Source organism: Dasypus novemcinctus, chromosome 3, assembly GCF_030445035.2.
Source record: "Dasypus novemcinctus isolate mDasNov1 chromosome 3, mDasNov1.1.hap2, whole genome shotgun sequence".
Taxonomy (NCBI): domain Eukaryota; kingdom Metazoa; phylum Chordata; class Mammalia; order Cingulata; family Dasypodidae; genus Dasypus; species Dasypus novemcinctus.
In genome coordinates, this window is record NC_080675.1 from 156000509 (window position 1) to 156022224 (window position 21716).

The 21716-nt window shown below is 42.6% G+C and overlaps 1 protein-coding gene across 1 annotated transcript in view; it reads left to right on the top strand.

The window, feature by feature from the left end:
• Positions 1 to 15044: 15044 nt before the first annotated feature.
• CHSY1 (chondroitin sulfate synthase 1) overlaps positions 15045 to 21716 on the top strand; it is a 54608-nt gene continuing 47936 nt past the window's right edge. Inside the window, exon 1 of the mRNA XM_058294617.2 lies at positions 15045 to 15366. Within this exon, the coding sequence (XP_058150600.1) occupies positions 15047 to 15366 (320 nt within the window). The 5' untranslated portion in view covers positions 15045 to 15046. The remainder of the gene's footprint in view (positions 15367 to 21716) is intronic.

Below are 21716 nucleotides of genomic sequence, written 5' to 3' on the forward strand. Positions count from 1 at the left end.
CAGTACCTCAAAAAACAAACAAAAAAACCCAGAAAACCCAAATATTCCTATATCTATTAATAACAAGAAAATTGAATTTGTACCTAAAACTCCTCCCACAGAGAAAACTCTAGGACCAGATGGGTTCGCTGATAAATTTTACAAAATGTTTTCTTTCCAAAAATGAGTCTTTCCAAATTCATTCTGTGTGGGGCAGCATTTCTCTGATATAATAAGCACATTACAAGAAAAGAAAACTACACACCAATAACCCCCACAAACATAGATGTAGAAATTCTAAACAAAATTTTATAAAATTGAACTTCTTAAAATCCAATGATTTACAAAAAGAATAGAGATCATGATGTCATGACCAAGGGGATTGGTTTAACAGTGAAAAACAGTAAATATAAATTACTGTATTAAAAATTGATCATCTCAATAGACAGGAAAAGCATGTGATAAAACCCAGTATCAATGCCTAAACAAGTCTCAGCAAACAAGGAATAAAAAGAAACTTCCTCAACTTGATAAAGGGCATCTACCAAAACACCTGTATTTAACATCCCAGTTAATGATGAAAGACAGAATCCTCTCACCCAAGATCAGAAACAAGGCAAGGATGTTCATTCTCATTGCTTCTATTCAATCTTGTACTGAGGTTCTAGCTAGAGCAACAAAACTAGTAAAAGAAAAGTGGCATTCAGATGAGAAAGGGGAAAGTAAAACTGTCTTTATGTGCAGTTAACATGTTTGTTTGTGTAGAAAACCCAGTGGAATCTGCAAAAAGTTATTAGAACTATTAAGTGACTTTAGCATGGCTGCAGAATACGAGACCAGTATTCAAACAGCAATTGTATTTCTATATATATGCTGTGAACTGGAAATTGAAATTTTAAATTTTTGTATATATTTTCACCAAAAATAAGTAATACGTAAAGATAAATCTGACCCTCCCACCCCCAAAATGTAAAATGCTTGTACACTGAAAACTACAAAACATTGCTGAAGGAAATTAAAGAAGACTGAAATAAATAGAGAGATCTACTGTGTTCATGGGTCAGAGTCTCAGTATTGTGAAACTGACAATTCTCTTCAAATTGATCTAAAAATGCAATGCAATATTGATCAAAATCCCAGAAAACTTAAAAAAAAAATAGATACTGACAAGCTGAATCTAAAATTCATATAGGAATATAAAGGATCTAGAATGGCCAAAACAACTTTGAAAAAGAACTAGGTTAGAGCACCAATATGACCTAATTACAAGACTTATTATAAGACAAGCGTAACCAAGACAGTATGGTATTGGCATCAAGAGACACATTATATAGGTCAGTGGAACAATAGAGGATCTAGAAATAGAAACACACAAATATGAAAAATTGATTTTTGATAAAATGGCAAATGCAATTCATTGGAGAAAGGGTACCATCTTTTCAATAAATGGTGCTAAAATAACTGGATATTCATATGGAGAAAAATGAGCTTCAGTCCAAATCTCATATGAAAATTAACTCTAAATGGCTCATAGACCCAAATGTAAAACCAAACATTTTTAAACTTTTGGAAGAAAACCTAAGGGAAAAATCATTGCAGCCTTTGCTTAGACAAAGACATCTTAGATTTCTTAGCATACTCTATTTTATCAAAAGAACAAATTGATAAATTGGACTTTATCAAAATTAAAAACTTCAAGAATGTATCACCCAGGGTTCTCCAGAGAAACAGAAGCAACCGGATATTTGTATATATATATATTTTGAGACTGATTTTAAGGAATCGGCACCCATGATTATGGAGGCTGATAAGTCTGAAATCTGGAGGGCAGGCTGACAGTCTAGAAATTCCAGCAAGGTGTTGTTGTGGTAGTCTGGAGGCAGAATTTCCTTAAGTGACTTAAGTGTTTGGACGAGGCCCACTCATGTTATTGAGGGTCATCTCCTTTACTTAGAGTCAAGTGATTGTAGATGCTAAGCCCATCGACAAAATGCTTCTACAGCAACATTTACGCTAGCGTTTGACCAAACAATGAGGCACCATAGCTTAACCAGGCTGACATGTAAAATTAACCATCATAGATACCATTGAGGGGATAAAAAGACAAGCCACAGACTAAGAGAATATATTTGCAAATATGTATGATAAAGGACTTTTATTCAGAAGATAGAAAAATCTCTCAAAAGTCAAGAATAAGGGGAGCAGGTGTAGCTCAGTGGTCAAGCACCTACTTCCCATGTACAAGGTCCGAGGGTCAATCCCCAGTACCACCTAAAAAAAAAAGTCAAGAATAAGAAACAACCCAATTTTTGGAATGGGCAAAAGATTTAAACAGACACTTCCTCAAAGAAGATACTCAGATGGCCAATAAATGTATGAAAAAAAACGCTCAGTATTGTTAATCATTAGGAAAGTGCAAATTAAAACCACAGTGAGATACCATCACACATTTATATAGAAACTAAAATTAAAAAGAGATATTATTCAAAACGTTGATTAGGTTGTGAAGGAACTGAAACTCTCCCACACTGCTATCAGGAATGGAAAATGGAAAACAGTTTGGCAGTTTCTTAAGGAAATAAATTTATACCTACTATATGCTCCAGCCATTCCACTCTTAGGTATTTTACCTAAGACAAATGAATGCATATAAAGACTTGCACATGAAAATTCACAGCAGTTGGGAAACGGACTTGGCCCAGTGATTAGGGCATCCGTCTACCATATGGGAGGTCCACGCTTCAAACCCCGGGCCTCCTTAACCCATGTGAACCTGGCCCGCTGACAACAAAAGAAGCAGACAAAGAAACAAGACGCAGGAAATAGACACAGAGAACAGACAACCGGGGTGGGGGGGGGGGTGTGTGAAATAAATAAATAAATAAATCTTTAAAAAAAAAATGAAAATTCATAGCAGCTGTTGAAAGACGAATCAGAGTTGAATTTGCAGTCTATAGCATTTTATTATAGCAAAACAAAGCCAGATCACTTGCAAGGACAGACGTAGCTTCACAATTCTAGGGATGACAAACAATACTTTTAGACATAAAAATGAAGTAAGTGTGATTCCTACTGATTGGACGAGGGCTGTCCATCTTATAGGAGCTGGTTTAGGACAGGTGGGATTTATTTTATATTGGGTCAAATGTAATGAACTGGGGGCTTGATTGGCTATTTGGGTCAGCTGCTTTGGTGGGGATTTCAAATTTCAAAAGTTATCAAGAGGAATCTTAAGAGGTAATTCAAAGAAGAAGCAGGGCACAGATTTTTTGACTCTGAAGGTTTCCAGAGCTTTCTCTATACCATTTTATTGCAGCTTTATTTGTAATAGCCAAAAGTTGAATCAAGGAAAATGTTCCTCAATAGGAGAATGGATAAACAAATTGTGGTGTAATCATACAGTGGATTGCTATTTAGCAGTAATGCGAAATGAACTACTGACATATGCAACAGCATGGCTGTATCCAAAATAATTTTGTTGCATGAAAGAAGCCAGACATTAAAAGAGTACATACCATATGATGCCATTTAAATAAAACTCCAGAAAATGCTCACTCATCTATAGTGACAGAAAGAGATTGGTGTGCCTGGCGATGGAGGTGGGGAGCAGGAAAGGAGTGACTACAAAGCAGCACAAGAAAACTTTTGGGGGTGATGGATAAGTTCATCATCTTGATTATGTTGATGATTTCACAGGTGCATGCACCTGTCAAAACCTCAAATTGTAAATTTGTGTGGGTTTGTGTAGTTTTTTTGTATATCAGTTATGCCTCACTGAAACCGCTTTAAAAACTTCTTTCATTCAAATAACTGGTGAAGTTTCTGTTGCTGATTGGACCCTGGTGATACTGGTGGTTCTGGTGGGCAAACCAGGGTTCTTTGTGGCATCTGTGAGTCCCTGTCAGCTTTGCATCATAAAATTTGACAAAGGATTGAACAGGTAGTTTGGGGCTGGAATATGTTTGTTTTCCTTTTGCTGCTTTTTAAAAAAAATTCCATACCATGGGTGGGCTTAACAACAGGAATTTATTGGCTCAGGGTTTTCAGAGCCTAGAAGGCTGGCTTCCTCTCAGGGGTCATATCTTCTGGCTGGTGGCAAACTTTGGGGTTCTTTGGCTTTTCCAACACATGACAATACACATGGAAGCATGCTCTCTTTTCTCTTCTGGGTTCCGTTGACTTTTGGCTTCCGGCTGCACCCTGTGGCTTCTTTTTGGCCTTCTCTATAAGGACTCCACTGATAGGATTAAGACCCATATCGATTCAGTTGGCCACATCTTAACTAAAAATAATATTTTCAAAATGTTCTGTGGATCCACACCCACAAGACAGGATTAAGATTAATGTTTCTCTGAGGTAAACAGTTCCAAGCCAGCACAATGTCCAAGCAGCTTCTGTGCCCAACTCTAAATCACACAGCTTCCCATCCTTGCCTTTGTCATTTACCTTTTTGTAACTTAGCCAATTGACCTCATTAGTACTAAACAAAGCATTTAAAAATAAAATGTATTTTATTTTAAATACATTTTAGTTTCTGATTTAACAAGGTAAAATATTTATTGGAAAAATGTCATGAAATATAGAGAATTATACCAATTTGATAGAAAGTCTTCCTGTTAACTTCAATGTCATCAAAATGATGTTGATTATTGGGACACATGAGAAAATTAGAATACAGATTGTATTATATCAATGTTAAAATTCTTGAACTTGATTGCTATACTTAAAGTGATTAGATAAGTAGTGTTATTGTTCTTAGGAAATGTACATGAAACAATTTTGTGTTCAAGGAGCATGATTTATACAACCTACTCTCAAGTGTTTAGAAAATACATAATAGACAGATGGATAGAATGATAAAGCAAATGTGGCAAAATGTTAAGTTGGGTGGATGTGCATACCGGGTGTGGTATATTGAAGTTTACTGTATGAGTTTTGTATTATTTTTCTAATTATCCTGTAAGTTTGAAATTATTTCAAAGTAAAAGTTTTTTTAAAAAAACGACATTGAACCATTCTCTCCAGCAACACTTGAATACCAGGGCTAAGTGGATCTTAAGTCCACTCCCAGTTTGCCGTAATATAGGCATGTCGTTTTCGAGACTTCCCTTCCATATACTCAGCAAAACTACACCAAGGTGTAGCTGGGAAGACACAATCAAGACAAACGCTGTCTGCAGAAGCCCACTCAACCTTCTGTGTGTATCAGAGTGCAAACGGATTGAAAGGGTCATTTTTAGGGGATTTGCAAAATAAGCAGAGATCTCAAGGACTCACTAACCTCTCACCAGGGAGAAGGATGGGCTTGCTGCCTTTGCCTCGGGTTGAGGCTGGCTGATGACAGCCTGATCTTGTGGACAGCTGAGGTCTCACCCAGTCACCACACCACACCAGGACTTGCGGGGTTTTACGAAGGCACTCCAAGGAGCTTTTGGGTGAGCACGCTGATGTTGTAGAGAACTATGCGCATATTCAAGCGGCACTAACAATACCCAATTTTGTGCAGCTACATACTGCTTGTTTGGGGTACACAGACAGCGTCTTACGTGGGTGCCCCGGCAGCACTGAGCAGGAGGGGGATCAGAGGTTCTCAGCCTCCAAGATGTATACAATAAGCTCACATTGCTCACATTGCCTGATATTTTTCACTTTTGGGGATAACTGACCCAATTCCCCGTGAAAATTGAGACTCTTTCTCTCAAATGTAGCTTGGCAGAGATATATCTATCTAACTATATATGTATAAATAGATAGATACTTGGAATAATGAAAATGCTCTAATATTGACTGACATGATGAGTCTTGGTGAGTATAGCCATTGATTGTACACTTTAGATAAATGGTGTGGTTTATGAACAACAAAAATAATAGGGTAGGTTGAGAGAAAAATACACCACATGTAAGATACAGACTATAGTTAGTGGTAAGACTTTGAAGATGATCTTTCATAATTTGTTACAAATGTTTCACAACAATGACAGGTACTTGTGGTGGGGTGATGTATGGGAGCCCTGTATGATGTTATGCATTTGTTTTATAAGTTCACAACTTTTACTATACACTTATTGTTTATGTATGTTCATGTATGAATGATATACTTCAATAAATTGTTTTTAAACAAACAAACAAAAAAACCCAGGTGGCCAGTCCATGAGCCACGTTTGATTTTTTTAAAAAATCATGTAAGGGTACTCGCTAAACTTGCATACTAGAGCCACACTTACCCCAGAGGTTCCGATTCAGTTTCACAATACGGGAGGTAGATTATAGCTGAAAGTTGTTCTGGTTCCATTCTTCTCATTTTACAGTGTCGCCAGCTAGCTTGCTGTAGAGCCAGGACCAAGATTTCACCTTGAACAATACCAGAATAGGCAGTAATTAGAAATAAGTTATTATTTACCATAAAATAAAATGTCGGACATTTTCTTTGAATCCAAGATTAAAAGGACATTTTCTTAAAAGGAATAGCTTTATATCACCAGAGGGCGCCATTGTCACAAAGTTCTACCTGCCCTTGACCCATTTTATTTTCTATGTTTAAGGATAAAAAAAGAGACGAGGCTTTAAGATTATAGAAGGTCGAAGAATACATTATAAAGAGGAGGAAGAATAAAACAAGTGAGAAATAGATTCTGAAAGAAGATATAGGCATATTGGTGATTTGAGAAGTTCTTAAAAAATATTTCCATGTTGGAAGAACATTTGCAATGGCATGTTAAGAAAACTAAAAAATACAAGTTCATTAAGTTCTCTGACATTTCCATTTTAACCAGTTGCTAAGGCATGAGAGACAAAGTCAGAAGAAAATATTTGGGGAGATTCTAACTTAGACCCGAGGTATTTGGGGCTGCCTCTCTGGGCTGGTTACAGCACCTACACATCAAACTAGCTTCTACTCTCCAGGCCTCAGTCTCCACTTCTGAAAATGGGCACCACTGGGCTAAATAAGCTGACAGCCAGAATCTTTTTTTTTTAGATTAATTACATTTTACTATGAAAGTCTTAATAACTGTATAAAAGGATAAATCTCAGATCCCCTTATTTTTTTTAATTTTATTTTTTCTCTAATTTTTTTTTTTAATTTTTAAAGAAGCTTTAGGTTACATGAATGTTACATAAAAAAATATATGGAATTCCCATTTGCCCTACCTCCTCCCCCTCCCACACTTTCTCACATTAACAACATATTAAAGCATTGCTACTATCCATGGACTATAATTTACGTTATAGTTTACACTCTGTCCCGCATAATTTTGTAGGTTATGAAAAAACATAAAATGCCCTGTTTCAGTCATTGTAATGTCATGCAGTACAATGCCAATGTCCTGAAAATGCCCCCATATTACACCTATTCTTCCTCTCCCTCCCCTCAGAACCTCTGGTGGCCTCTGCCTTTACATCAATGATAAAAGGAATGAACAATGGACTAAAGTAGACTATTGGTTTTAATACTCTATACTCTGCTGATATCATTTTAGGTCTCCAACTGGTGGCAAAGTTAGTACTATTTGGGGACTAGAGAACAGAAATAACATAAATCAAAAGTCAAATTAATATGTAAAATTATCCACTGGGAAATCTCACTCCCATCCTTCTTTTCAATCTACCTCCTTTCCTTCGAGCCTCTGCAAATCATCATTTTTATTCCTCAAGCAATCATTCTAATATTTTGTTATAAAAACACAGGCAAAATTCTTACTCTGTTTCCTCTCTGTTCTGTACCGTGGGTTACGTCTGTCCATCTCAGCAGAAAGTATTCCCTTCCTGCTCTGGTTTACGGCTGCAGAGTCTTTCATTCTGTGGACTCATCATCATTTATGTACCCACTCTCCTACAAGTGGGCACTTGGCTATAATCTGTTACTATTCCAAATGATGTTGCAGAGGATAACCACATACATGAGCCATTTTGTACTAGTATGACTGGAGAATAAAGTCTCAGAAGCAGGGTCAGAAGTTGATACCTTTGTAATTTACAGTCTGGACCCAATTGCCCTCCAAATAGGCTGCCCAATTTTGTTCACTCAACAACAGGTGTGATTGCCTTCTTCCTCCATTATTATTCTGAATTTCATAGAGGCCTTCCTTGGATAAAAACCCAACAGGCAGGTGATAAAAGTGTTTACGAACCTAGCATGCGCACGACAGCATAATAACAGAGTGAGTGAAAGAGCCAGATCCAGTCCTGGATGGGTCGTTGAACACTGGATTTTATAGTGCTCATGTTTTCTTATCCTTGCATTGGGTTTTAAGTGTTTGTAGATCTGAATGTCCATGGCCTTGATTCGTAGCTTAAACCTTCTCCTACAGCTTGCTTTACTGTTACATACAACCCCCACCCCACTCCCAAGGGACTGCATGCTTCATTAGGCCTCAAAAAACCCCACAAAGCATTGGAGCTGCACAGCTGGAGCCTTTCCAGGTTTCCACACAGCCCCTGAGCATGACCATGTTCAGCACTCAGGACCCGACATTGCTGACTAAATGACCAGCGCCTGGGTTCTGACAGGGGCAGTGTTGGTGGGTGGGGGTGCCTCCTATAGAATGGAAACTTTGTCTTTGTGCAAACTCTCTAGCTTTGGAAATTCTTGCACCTCTTTAAAGATTAATGGTATTTCCTGTCAACCCATGAGAAAGGCAAACTTCTCTGCTACACAAGGATTAAGTCTTAAACCAGAAGCAAACTGTCCTGGGCCTGCAGTGTCGTTATCTCCCAAGAACATTCTGGCTATTTCTCAAGAGTGCCTGTGCTGGTGGCCGCCAACGTTTTCTAGTTAGTAAGATTATATCCCATCTAGCCAGTACACAGTTTTGTGCTCCATTTCTTTCCTCTCTCTCTCCCTCTTTGTCTGTCTCTTCTTTCTTTTTCTCACACATATTTGGATGGGAAACATGCATTTACCCATTCAATATCTGACAGAAACAAAGACAAAAGCTGACTTGCAGCCCAAGAAAGCGTGAGGTGCAGAACATTCTAATACAATCCATGTTTGATCTGCTGAAGTCTAGAAGCCAGAACATAATCACTTGCCCTGTCCTGCATCTGGTTGGAAATGCTACAAGTAGAAGGAAATATTGAGCAAAATGAATTAGCTAATGAGGACATTGCTTGCCAGTAGCATTAACAATGAAGCAAAGTTTTATTGGGTTAATAGAGGTTAAGTGGTAATTTTAGTAGAGTGGTCATTATAGATTTTCTTCTTTGCAGGCAGCAAGCAGAACCTTCTTAAAGGACATTGTTATTATGTCTCCCATCTCAGCATTAAGGAGGAATGTCAACATCATCTAGTGGAAAGTCCTCTTAGGAGATAAGGAAATAATGACCCAGAGTGGGTATAGAACTTGTCCAGGTGAGTCTCAGTGCAGCGCCTAGATGAGAACCCTGGCTCTCCGAAACCCCACCCAGCCTGCACCCACCCCTCCATGGGGAGAACACCTCAGGGAGACTTCATCACTGAATTGACTGTGGCGAGGGGATTCCCTCACAAGTGTACCTGGTGATGGTTAATATTACTCCTCTTTTTTTTTTTTAAGTTGAAAATGTATTTTTTTTTTTGGAGGTACTGGGCCCAGGGTTTGAAACTGAGACCTTGTATTCGTGAAGCTGGTGCTCAGTCACTGAGTCACATCTGCTCCTGAGTTGGTTTTTCATCTGTTTGCTTTTGTTTGTTTTTGTTTGTTTTTAAGGAGGTACTAGGAACTGAACCCAGGACCTCCCATGTGGGAGGCAGGCGCTCAACTGCTCGACCACATCCACTCCCTGAAAACGACTTTTTTTAAAAAGATTTTTCATTTATTTAACCCCTCCCCCTTCCCCCATTGTTTGTCTGCCTGTCTGCTCTCTGTGTTTGTTTGCTGTGTGCTTATCTTCTTTTTTTTTTAGGAGGTACCTGGGAACCAAACCCAGGACTTCCCATGTGGGAGGAAGGCACCCAATGGCTTAGGCCACCTCTGCTCTTGCTTGTTGTATCTCTAATTGTGTTTCCTCATTGTGTCTCTTCATTGCATCATCTTGCGTCAGCTTGCTGTGCCAGCCTAGCACATCAGCTCACTGTCTTGCTTGTTTTCTTTAGGAGGCACTGGGAACCAAACCTGGGTGTATTAGTCAGCCAAAGGGGTGCTGAGGCAAAATACCAGAAATCGGTTGGTTTTTATAGAGTTTTTATTTGGGTAGAAGCTTACAGATACCAGGCCATAAAGTATAAGTTACTTCCCTTTCCAAAGTCTATTTTCATATGTTGGAGCAAGATGGCTGCCAACATCTGTGAGGGTTCAGGCTTCCTGGGTTCCTTCCTTCCTGGGGCTGGCTTCTCTTTCCTCTGTGAGCTTACTTCCTAGGGCTCCAGCTTAAGGTTTTAGCATCAAACCCCAACATCAAAACTCCGACATAAAAACCCTCAACTCTGTCTTTGCCATGCCTTTTATCTGAGAGTTCCCACCCGCTGAGGGGTGGGGACCCAATGCCCTAATGATGTGGCCCAATCAAAGCCCTAATCATAACTTAACCACACCCAGGTACAGACCAGATTACAAACATAATCCAATATCTATTTTTGGAATTCATAACCATATCAAACTTCTACACCGGAACCTTCCATTTGGTAGGCGGGCACCCAACTGCTTGAACCACATCTGTTTCCCTAAAAATTACTTTCAATATTTTTTCATTTATAAGAATTTTTATTGAAGTATGTAGTTCATGCATGAACATACATAAATAATAAGTGTATAGTAAAAGTTGTGAAAAAAAATAAAATAGAAGTTGTGAAAAAAAAAGTGTGAACTTACAAAACAAACATGCACATCATCATATAGGGCTCCCATAAATCACCCCACCACCACCACTTGCATTGTTGTAACATATTTGTTACAAACTATGAAAGAACATCATCAAAATATTTCTACTAACTATAGATCATATCTTACATTTGGCATACTTCCCCCCCAACCCACCTAATTATTAACATCTTGTATTAGTATTACATACTTGTTACAGTTTATGAGTGAACATTCTCATGTTTGTCCATCTTCCATCACAGGATTCACTTTGTTATACATACATTCCCATGCCTTGTACAATCCATTCAAAGTGTACACTCAGTGTCTCTCATTTTCATCACCTTAGTCCATTTTAGAAAGTCTTCATAACTTTAAACATCACTCTTCTTTTTAATGATTAGAAGAATGGTGTGTGATTTTCTCAACTTAATAATGAGGGTCCCCAATACAGCTAAGTTGAGAAACCTAATATCATTAAAATTCTTTCCTCAGTTTATTTAGGTAAAATGCTTATAAAATCCAATCAAACTGACTTCTCCCCAACTTTAAAAAAAATTGAGAGGGGAACAGTTGGGGCAAGGAGCCACCCTGGCCTCATCGTGGCTGTGAGGAAGGGCGTATGTGTGTGTACTGGGGATCATAGACCCACATATGTCCTTTCAGCTTTATTTATTGGCTGTCCAGTGGCTGGTTGGTCTGCTCACTGGACGGGCCTCTGTACAGGGTTGGTTGATCCCTTATGGCCTTTTGGCCTCTGGCTGTCACTGAAGTCCTTGATCCTGATGCTCACCAGCTGGAAATCACCACCAAGGACTCCTTTGTCACCTGATCCCAGTCTCTGCCAGACCCTCCCCAGGAGAACTGCCTCAGCTTGGTCATCCAGCTGTCCACAGGCTGCAAAGCGGCCCCAGCAGATCCCTTGTCCCCCAGCAGGCTTCTACAGGACCTCACCTTCCCTCTTCTCCTTCTCACACTCACCTGGCTTGGAAGGGGCAGGCATCCCCTCACTTTCCCTAGAAGGACTTAACCTTTGTCATATTCTCCTTCTTCTAGGGACTCTAAACCTCCAGCGTCAGGCTTTCTGGAGAGGAGGATGTTCTTTCTGCACTATGAAAGGACTACCACTGAGTCAATTGAGGGACAAGGAGACACCAGGGACTTGCTGAGGACAGAGTTTTTAGCATCCTCAAAAGATTATTCTTGGGGGGGGGGCGGGGAGTGGGCTTGGCCCAGTGGTTAGGGCGTCCATCTACCACATGGGAGGTCCGCGGTTCAAACCCCAGACCTCCTTGACCCGTATGGAGCTGGCCCATGCGCAGTGCTGATGTGTGCAAGGAGTGCACAAGGAGTGCACCCCATAAGGAGAGCTGCCCAGTGTGAAAGAAAGTACAGCCTGTCTAAGAATGGTGCCGCACACACACACACACACAGAGCTGACCCAACAAGATGACACAACAAAAGAAACACAGATTTCCGTGCCACTGACAACAACCGAAGCGGACACAGAAGAAGACACAGCAAATAGACACAGAGAACAGACAACCGGGGCTGGGAAGGGGAGAGGAAAAAAAAAGATTATTCTTACCACATGTTGATATATTTTTCATTGGATTTTAATTTTAAAGAGGAAATACAGGGAAGTGGATTTGGCTCAATGGATAGAGCATCCGTCTACCACATGGGCCTCTTGACCTGTGTGATGAGCTGGCCCACACGCAGTGCTGATGTGCGTAAGGAGTGCCGTGCCACGCAGGGGTGCCCCCGCATAGGGAAGCCCCACGACCAAGGAGTATGCCCCTCAAGGAGAGCTGCCCAGGAGTGGCGCTGCACACACGGAGAGGTGACACAGCAAGCTGATGCAACTGAAAGAGACAGCTTCCCGGTGCCGCTGACAAGAATACAAGCGGACACAGAAGAATACACAGTAAATGGATAGAAAGAGCAGACAACTGGTGGGTGAGGGGTGAGCAGGGAAGGAGAGATAAATAGAAATTAAAAATACATCTTTTTTTTAAAAAAGAGGAAATATAGAGAAGTCTGAAGCAGTTAGAAAATATTGAAATCCTTAAGCATTTCACAAAAGTGAACATCTGTATCTTGCCAGATTTGTGCTTTATGTAAATCACCGTGAATTATGGGGCTGTTGCTGAATTTGGGGAATCTGGTGACTACCCAGAATTTGTGGCTTATGGTCTTACTGGAAACCCCTTTCGATGGTTTCTGAGCCTATAATTCATGCTTGTGTGTTCTGTATTTCTCCCAAGACCACTGCTGGAATCCTGTATTCACAGCATAATGAGTATTTTATTTTTAGATGTGGACCACTTCTTTAGGAGGGAGTCTGTGGGAAGGTGGGTAATGAGCTATTTTTTGACATAAATCACAAGTGCCAAAGTAAGTGGTAATATCCAAAGAATAATCAAGTGTGGCCCCCATTAGGTTGCAGAGTGGGTGTCTGTATGTCACACAACTTAGCATCTTAAATTATGTGTAACACTGCAATCATTTGGTTATATTAACAATGAATAAAGAGCTGAGAATTACCCCAAGCATGTTTACTTACTGTCACTAATTCCTGGGTTCATCAGATTAAATGTACGGTACCTCTCAGGTCCAGGAAAATTACTTTGCTCTCCAGGAGCCTCATTAGAAAACTCCAGTATGCTAGCGACTAAGCAACAAGACCGATATTTAGGAACTGGAAGAAACATCTGGTGGTTGGAGGACTCTCTTCAGTTTTTGTTACCCTAGCTAAGTTTTTATACAAAGAAATGTGTACATTTTCAAATCCATTGTAGAGAAGCCGGCACCCACAAACCGTCTTCAGAAATCCCGGACCCTTTTTATACATGGAGTATAGTAGTATTAACGAAGATTCAGGTTAGGATTTATTACCTGAGTTACCTGTCCACATAGAATGCAATAAAAGCAGTGTCTACCATCCAAAGTTTTAACATCATCTACCATTTATTCAACATCCAATAAATGCTAGTACTGTACTAGGAGGTTAGGACATTAAATATGGCTCCCTCCCCCCACCCCCCTTATTTTGTTTAGAAACCAGTGACAAGGAACAAGGTAACTGAATTCATGGTTCACCCTCGACCACGCACGTCTCAAACGGCTCCTGAACTGTTCATTCTATACGTGCGCTTTGGCAGCCCCCTAAGGGCGGGAACAAAGCTTCAGTGTGAACCAACGGGATACGGGGAAGGTAAACGGTGAGTGCGCCTCGCCGGCGGGCAGGGCGTAGGCTGCCGGGTTTATCTGAGGACAGTCTTCGCAAAGACAGTTCGCCAGCCTTGAGCCGAGACCCTGGGGGCCAAGAAGGCCCTTCTCCAAAAGCCCGTCCTAGAGTCACGCCAGCACCGCGACCCCGAAGGAAGTGGGAAGCCAGGCAAGCGCGTGCCCCTCGGAGGGCGCTCGGCGGCCTTCGGAGACTCTCCCCTCCGCCGCCGCCGCGGGGCTCCAGAGCGCTGCCGGCGGGGGCGTGGCCGCCCGTGCGGATAACGGGCTCCGGTGGCGCCACACCCGGGAGCCCTATCGGCGCCCAGCCCGCCGCCCTCTTCGAACCCCGCCAGCCGCGACCCCCGAACCCGCACGGGCCCGGGCGGGTGCCGCGCGCGCCGGGAAGGGCTTTTTTCCTTTTTTTTTCGATCAAACTTTGGCCACGTGAACCGCCCCTCATTCACTTTTGCGCCAATCAGGCGGCGCGGACGGATCCCGAGAGGGGCCACGGCTCGGCGCTGCCTGAGCCGCTTCTTAATGCGCTGTGCGTGACGTGAGGGGCTACTGTTGCAATGGCGAACTAAGCCGGAGGATGTGCAGCTGCAGCGGCGGCAGCGGCCACGAAGAGGACGGGGGCGGGCACCGCGGGAGCCGAGCCGAGCCAGCTGGGGGACGCAGGCCGGGCGGCGCAGGGCCCCGGACTTGGCTGCCACTGTTGTCGCCGCCGCGCTGGCCCCGCGACCCTGCAAGCCAGCGGGAGGAGCCCCCGCCGCCGCGTTGCGCCCGAGCCGCCGCCGCCGCGCGCCTGGCATGGTCCCCACTTAAAGGCGCAGGCCGCGGCGCGGGAGGCGGGCGCGAGAAACAAAGCGCCGGCGCCGGGACTGTGGGCGACTCGGGGGCCGCGATGGGCGCAGCGGGCCCGCGGCGGCGGCGGCGCTGCCCGGGCCGAGCCTCGCGGCACTAGGGCGGGCTGGCCTCCGCGGGCGGGGGCGGCGGACTGAGGGCGCGCGGAGCTGCAGGGGCGGCGGCAGCGGCGGCCCAGCGGGCGGAGCGGCGGGGGCATGGCCGCGCGCGGTCGGCGCGCCTGGCTCAGCGTGCTGCTCGGGCTCGTGCTGGGCTTCGTGCTGGCCTCGCGGCTCGTCCTGCCCCGCGCCTCCGAACTGAAGCGAGCGGGCCCGCGGCTCCGCGCCAGCCCCGAGGGCTGCCGGCCCGGGCTGGGTGCTGCTTCCCAAGCTGGCGGCGCGCGTACTGATGCGCACGGGGCGCATCTCTGGCCGCACGGCCTGGCGCCGGACGGCGGCCCGCGGGACAGGAACTTTCTCTTCGTGGGAGTCATGACCGCCCAGAAATACCTCCAGACCCGTGCCGTGGCCGCCTATAGGTGAGCCCCTACTTCCCTGGCTGCGCTTTTGTTCGCCCCTCGGACCTGAGGCTGCGGGGCTGCTGGTGGGATCGGTGTGCACCTCCGGAGATTCCCTCCTGGCCAGAGCGCAGCGCACTAGACCAGGGTGGCATCACCAGGTGTGGCCCTTCTGCTAGGCTCTTCGGGTTTCACAGTCCAAGTCCCTCTTGATGGGCTTGACCGTGTGACCCTCTGAGCTGTTGGAAAACTCTCAGTCCAGGACCTGTCATCATTGGTAGCAGTCATTGATGGTCATATTCGAAATGCCTACTTCTGTCCTTGCAGAAACAGCTGATGTAGGTTTATCTGGTTGGAAACTTTCCAGGTCATGCTGTAATTTTTACTGTTACAGACGCTTCTGTAAATGGAAAGAGGGTACCTGTTGCCCACTCAAACACCATTCTGTAGGCTTAAAAGAGGACGCTTGGGAAAAGCAGTTTTTGGCACATAGTAGATGCAGTGGTCACTAGCTTAAGTGATGTATGTTAAGTTACCCAGTAACTGGGCCTAGTTGGCAATACGAGCCTAAAAGCACTGGAATCGTGGAATCATGTTTAGAGTTAACAAAGGGATTAAGCAAAATCGGCTTCAGAAGAGAGGATTTTGGAATGATAGGTGTGGTTAGACTTAGACCTGTATTGGTGTGAATTTGAAGAACAGTGGTGTAGAGACCATGAGACGTGATGAAAATGGTGTGAAGTGCAGGAACACTTACTGTATGGGTAAGTTTGGAATTTGTCCAGCCACAGAACAGACCAAGGTGGGGAAGGTCCTTTGGGAATGAACTTTTACAGCAGTCACTGCTGAGCAAGGCTATAAATCAGTGGCTTTGTGTTCTTAATTTATAATCGATAACTTTACAACTTTAGCTTTTAAATCCAGTCTTGGTCTAAATTTTGAGGCACTAGATGCCGTGAGGAGGCAAGCACAAAGAGATTTCCCCTTTCTCTTATGGAGGAAGTGAAGCTGAGAAAGAATGGGAAAAGCAGGAGGGGACCAGTGCCCTTATGATCCCTATTTCTGCATGTTTTCGTTAGAATTTTAAGCTCAGGGCCAAGGTTCTGCCAGCCAAGAAGAGTTTTGAGCCACTGAAAAACTTAGATTATAGGTATTGTAAATAGAGTCCATATAAATTGTTTTATAGCATGGTTGGTTTTTTAAAAAAATCCCTGTGACTGCAATTTGATGATGGGCCCTCTGAAATTGCAATTTTGGGGACAATTACCTGTTTACTCAAACAGTAGGTTATGTGACTCCTTACCCTCCACCCCAAAAATCAAATAAATTTTCATGGATATAAAATCAATATATACATATTTGTGGGGTTCCTGTTACCAGCAGTCCCTAGAAATGCAAAATAGAACTTTTGTTTTACACCCAGCAATGAGGTTTTCCCAAAGCCCATGTTGGGTGCTCTTATTTTTGATCCCCTTTCGAAATTTCCTACCTCATCTTTTTTGGATGTGGGATTTTATATCATTGTTTATTTTCTTTCAGGCACTTAGGGGAAAGTAGAAACACAGTTTGCTGTCTGGCTGCTCTTCTCTCTTTGTAACACTCTGCCTTTCTGAGAAACGATCACCCCCTGCCAGGAAGCAGTGCATCCTATCTAGCTGCTCTTTCAGCTTTCTGGAACACTTTTTCTTCTATATCTCAAATCTTAAGAAGTCAAAGTATTTGGAACCTGGAGATGAGCCTAGCCTGGCTTTTAGGGTCCCCTACTTCTTAGCTTGTCAACCCAGTATTTAGCACAAGATGATTCTTTCCTTAAGAGGCTTTAGAAGGCCTGAACTGGGATGGAGGTTATAGGATATAATTTATGATTACCCTTTGCTGTGTTTTCCAGCCCAGTCTAAAAGCCCACACTCCTAAAAGTCCACACTCAACTCTTAAATTGGAAATTCTACACACAGTTCAGTGTGAAACTAGGCTTCAGATCTTCTAGCTCAAGGTTGGACTCTGGCTTGGAACTTAGGCATATTCAGTTTTACTTTTTCCCTAAGAAGCAAATTAATTCTTTACTTTGGAAAACAATTCTAGTTTTTTTGTTTTGTTTTGTTTTTAACAAAAAGTATTATTTGGCTTATGGATGGAGATGATAAACTTTTTAATAAGATGGTGAGTGTGGTGTACTTTTACAGTAAGAGTACTGAAAAAATGTCAGAATTTAGGTCTAGGGACTAGTAACCAGAGCGAGCGACTTTGGTCCATTGACTATCTAAAGGGGCTGCTAAAAAGCTCTGGAGAAATCCAAGGAGATAAGTCTGTTTCGCACTGAAGTTACTGCACTTTTCATGATGAAACAGCTCCGTCCTTATGAACTTTTATATTCATAATGAACCTAATGGATACTTGAAGTGGGGAGAGTGGCCACCAAGAGATGTTAGCAGAGTTGTGACAGCCAAGAACAGGCAAAACAGATTTTTAAAAGCAGATAAAACAATATTCATACGGTAGCAATTCAGGGACCAGCCAGGGCTAAATTCTTGCACATAGACCCTAAGTACACACTATCGCTGTTAAGTTCATCAGAGTAATTCTTCAATGTTCGGATACATTTAGGGTTAGGGTTCATCCCTTTGCTCAAGAAATATGAAACATGTCCCCTGGGGTTCAGGCTTTTGGAGCATAAGGGACATGTCAGTGAAGACACTTGTTCTGGAGTTCCCTTCAAATGGGAGGGACAGGCTCAAAGGAGAGCATCACCAGTGGAGAATGCTGTGGAGGCAATGAAACAAGATGGGGGAGGGGTGCGGTGTTTTCTTCTCCCTTTGAGGTAGTTGAGAATGTGATATTTATTTGAGCTGAGATTGAAGAGAGGTCTGGTTGGTTGGTTCTCTGCTGGGTTGGTTCATTCTACATGGCAGAATAGACAAACTGGGCTAGGAAGGAAAAGAGGGTTTAGTCACAGGTAGGAGACCAGAGAAGTGCAATCTCAAATCAGCCTTCCCCAACTGGAGAAATTCTAATTTTTTTCTTATACCATTGGGGCGCTGACAGGTAATTGGGGCAGAGCTGAACACAGTTTCCATCACTAATAAACAAAAAAGTTTGAATATGGTGGGGTGGGTACCACACGAGGGTGAGTTACTAAATTACAGTCATTATCAGAGATCAAGATTCTGGGATAGGAAAGTACAGAGTAGAGGACAATCACAAGATTTTCCATATGGATATTAAACAGGAGGGTAGAGTGGTTACCCCCACAATGGCAGTATACCCAAGAGTGAGTTTAGTTCTGAATAACCATAAACAAAGGTAACGCCCTCTAGAATTACCAACATAAGAGTAAGTATACACAAGGGTGAGCCTAGTCTTGAAATAATAAAAGCAAAGGTCAGTTCAGTTGAGAATATTAACCTTTTGCTATCTTATAAAGACATCTGACTATACAATGATTATGGAATCATAATTATGTAATTCTTAACCCTCGGTTACAAAAGTTTAGTATAGTGCCTTAATGTTTAAGCTATACTGGATTTTTCTAGTATAACAAGATCTGAATAGTGAGGAGCCCTTGCGAGAATATCATTGACAAGCATGTGAGGCAGAGGGAAATCCTTTGGAACCAGTAGGAAAAGGAACCCAAGCAGCCCCATAAAAAGAAGGGACCGAGGGCCTGATGGTGTCCTGTTCGGATGGAATTTTATTCTAAGTGAATTGGAAGACAATGGAGGAGACTTAAACTAGAGAGTAAGGGATTGGATTTGCTTTGAAAACATAGTCCTGCCTTTTGTGTAAGTTCTAAAGGAGCAAAGGAACCAACAAATTAGGCAGTCCTGGAGAAGAAGGGCACTTGAACTAGTTTAGGGGCCCTGGAGATGGAAAGAAGGGGGTGGTTCCAGGAGGTAAATGCTGTTGGAATGTTCCTGAAGGGCAAGGGAAGAGGACAATGACTTGTAAAGGATTTTGCCTTGGGGCACAGGGTTGATGGTTGTGTCCTTATTCAGATAGGGATGACTGAGGGAGCGGGGGCAGGAGTTGGTTTTGCACAGGTAAAGTTTAAGATAGCTAATAAAAGCTTAAAAGATAAATTGAGAAAAGATTAGCATCTTGAAGTGTTTACAGGTGGAGCTCTAAAATTGTCTTAAACTAACAATCCCTGAGGATTCTGGATTGCTGGGGTTATACAAATAAACATAAAGTAAGTTGTTCCACAGTTTGCAAAGTGTGTGCATTTCCAGTGATTGCACTTTTAAATGGTGCAGTGATTTGTCCAGAGTAATTTATTGGGCTAGTTAGTGAGGAATTGTCAGAGCCCTTGGGGTTTGATGTGTCTTGCTTTCCCTGGCTACAATTCATATTTTTTCCTTTTTTTTTTCTTTTGTTCTTATTTTGTTTTGACATACAAAGGTTAAAAGCTTATATAGTTCAATCTATATAATTTCCTTTCTGATTTTAGTATGTTGTTTTTTGTGTTTTTTTTGGGGGGGCTCCCCCTAAGCTCAAAAATGTAATGCCCTGGAGAAATTTTTAAAGATAATGTTTTTAACCGATTTTAGAAGTGGTTAAAAAAAACACACAAAAAAAACCGTAGACTTCATTTTTCCCCCCAAATAGTACGTTGTCTTGGCGCCATCTGTTGAATAAGTTTTCATTTCTCTACAGGTTTGAAATGCCATCTTCATACTCAGAATTCCTGGTTATGTTTTTGGACTTCCATTTTGTTTCATTGATCATTCTGTCTGTTCTTGTGCCAGTACCACCCATTGAAATTATTGTAGGTTGAATAATATTTTAATATCTGGAAGACAAGTTCCCCTTTGTGTTTTTCTGTTTCAAACATATCTTGGCTACACTTCACTGGGAGAATTTTGATGCTATTTAGATCCTCTTTTTTTTTTTTTAATCAATAGCTTAATTTTTCTGAAGTAGCTTTTTAAAAAGATTTATTTATTTATATATTTCTCTCCCCTTCCCCCCCCATCCCAGTTGTCTGTTCTCTGTGTCTATTTGCTTCATCTTCTTTGTCCGCTTCTGTTGTTGTCAGCAGCACAGGAATCTGTGTTTCTTTTTGTTGCATCATCTCGTTGTGTCAGGTCTCTGTGCATGCGGCACTATTCCTAGGCAGGCTGCACTTTCTTTTGCGCTGGGCAACTCTCCTTACGGGGCGCACTCCTTGGGCGTGGGGCTCCCCTACGCGGGGGACACCCCTGCGTGGTACGGCCCTCCTTGCACACATCAGCACTGGGCGTGGGCCAGCTCTACAGGGGTCAAGGAGGCTTGGGGTTTGAACTGCAGACCTCCCATGTGGTAGACGGACACCCTAACCACTGGGCCAAGTCCGCCGCCCAGAAGTAGCTTTTTAATCCTTTTTATCCCCCCAGAACATGGAGATAATCCAGCACCTTTCATTCACCTTGTTTTGTACCATCTCTGGGCTAAAGAATTTTTGTTCATTTCTTATTTTCTCATAAAGAGTTATATGGTTGCCCTCCTTGCTGTAGAGGTTAGAGGTTAGCATCAGTCGTAGGGGGACTGTGGGAGGAAAATTTGAGAAACACTAGTTTTAGATATAATTTTTATACCAGTTAATGACCTCTTGTTACCGGATTTTATCTAGGTCTTTGACTATGCTGCAGAAATGAATTTCAAGAGTATGTCAGGTCAGTTAGGCCAATAATTTATTCAGGTAGGGAGGGAAGAGAAATGGGAGAAAATAACAGATTAGGGGTCCCAAGTAGAGAGGAAAGGGCTGAAAAGTGATAAGGAGGGCTGATTTATAGGCCACAATTTCCCATTATAGGTTATAAATGCCCAGGTTTTACTTGCATGGCCACAAGGCAGAGGAAAAATGGTGAGAGTGGTGTACAGAGGGCAGGATGGGTCCACAGGCAAGAGAGCACATGAAAGAGAGCTTGGGCCTTGCTTGCTCCCTGCCTTTTTCAACTGTTGCTTATCTAACCCCTTTGTAGGGGAGGAGTTCCAGCTGTTTACCATTTTGATTACTTATTTCTCCCTTTAACCTCCCAAGAGGGCCCAATGATAAAGTCCTTGGGGAATATCCAGGGCTTCTCCTGGCTTCCAGAGGAAGTCTTCTGAGTGGCAGAATCTTGGAGTTATTGATGTCCACGTGGACTTCTTGCCAGGTTCCAGATCCATCTGTTGATTGCCAGTCTTACTAGCCTGCTTCACTCTTCTAATGCCTTTAATGAGGGCAGACAGTTCCTTTTATCATCCTTAATGAGCACTTACTTTATAAACCTCAGAGTTCATTTTCTTATTTTTTGAGCTCAGTAAACTGTATATTTCTTGAAACAGTTCAGAGCAATAATTACTTTTTCTAAGGTGAAATACAGTTTGGCAAACATTTAATGAAGCCTAGAATC